Source organism: Penaeus monodon, chromosome 15, assembly GCF_015228065.2.
Source record: "Penaeus monodon isolate SGIC_2016 chromosome 15, NSTDA_Pmon_1, whole genome shotgun sequence".
Lineage (NCBI taxonomy): Eukaryota > Metazoa > Arthropoda > Malacostraca > Decapoda > Penaeidae > Penaeus > Penaeus monodon.
In genome coordinates this window covers 47915223-47915848 of record NC_051400.1, presented here as the reverse complement: position 1 = coordinate 47915848, position 626 = coordinate 47915223, and the positions used below count along the sequence as shown (strand labels likewise).

Below are 626 nucleotides of genomic sequence, written 5' to 3'. Positions count from 1 at the left end.
AAGCGCGCTCTTCTCACCCCCCTTCTCGCCGTTGCAGGTCAGCGGTCTCCGGTTCGAGACGCAGCTCCGAACGCTCCACCAGTTTCCGGAGACGCTGCTGGGGGATCCCTCTCGGAGAATAAGATACTTCGATCCTCTTCGAAATGAGTACTTTTTCGACCGTAACCGGCCCAGTTTCGACGCCATCCTTTATTACTACCAGAGCGGCGGGAGACTCAGACGACCCGTCAATGTGCCTCTTGATGTATTTGCGGAGGAGATCAAATTCTACGAGCTCGGCGAGGTGGCCATCAACAAATTCAGGTGAGGGGGATCGGATTCCTCTATAAGGGCTGCGGGGGAATTGTTGATCCTATTGTTCTTTTGTTTTTTTGTTTCTTAAATTCCAGAGTTATATCCTCTATAAGGGATCGGGAAGGGTTGTTGATCCTATTGTTCTTTTGTTTATTCTTCTTAGTTTCCGAATTTACTTCCTCTATAGTGCAGGAGGGGTTGTCGATCCTATTAACTGATTTATTTCATGACCTTGTTATCTTATTTCCTTGATTTATTTCCTCTATAGAACAGTAGTGATGTTGATATTCCATTAATTCATTTATTTATTTTCTCTGGGCTGTTAATCTTAC

General features: G+C 45.0%; 1 protein-coding gene across 1 annotated transcript in view; it reads left to right on the top strand.

Moving 5' to 3' along the window:
• Window positions 1–626, top strand: part of LOC119582078 (potassium voltage-gated channel protein Shaker-like) — a gene marked incomplete at its 5' end in the record, with an annotated part of 55543 nt that overhangs the window by 12360 nt on the left and 42557 nt on the right. The window contains 1 exon segment of the mRNA XM_037930325.1: window positions 38–303. Within this exon segment, the coding sequence (XP_037786253.1) occupies window positions 38–303 (266 nt within the window).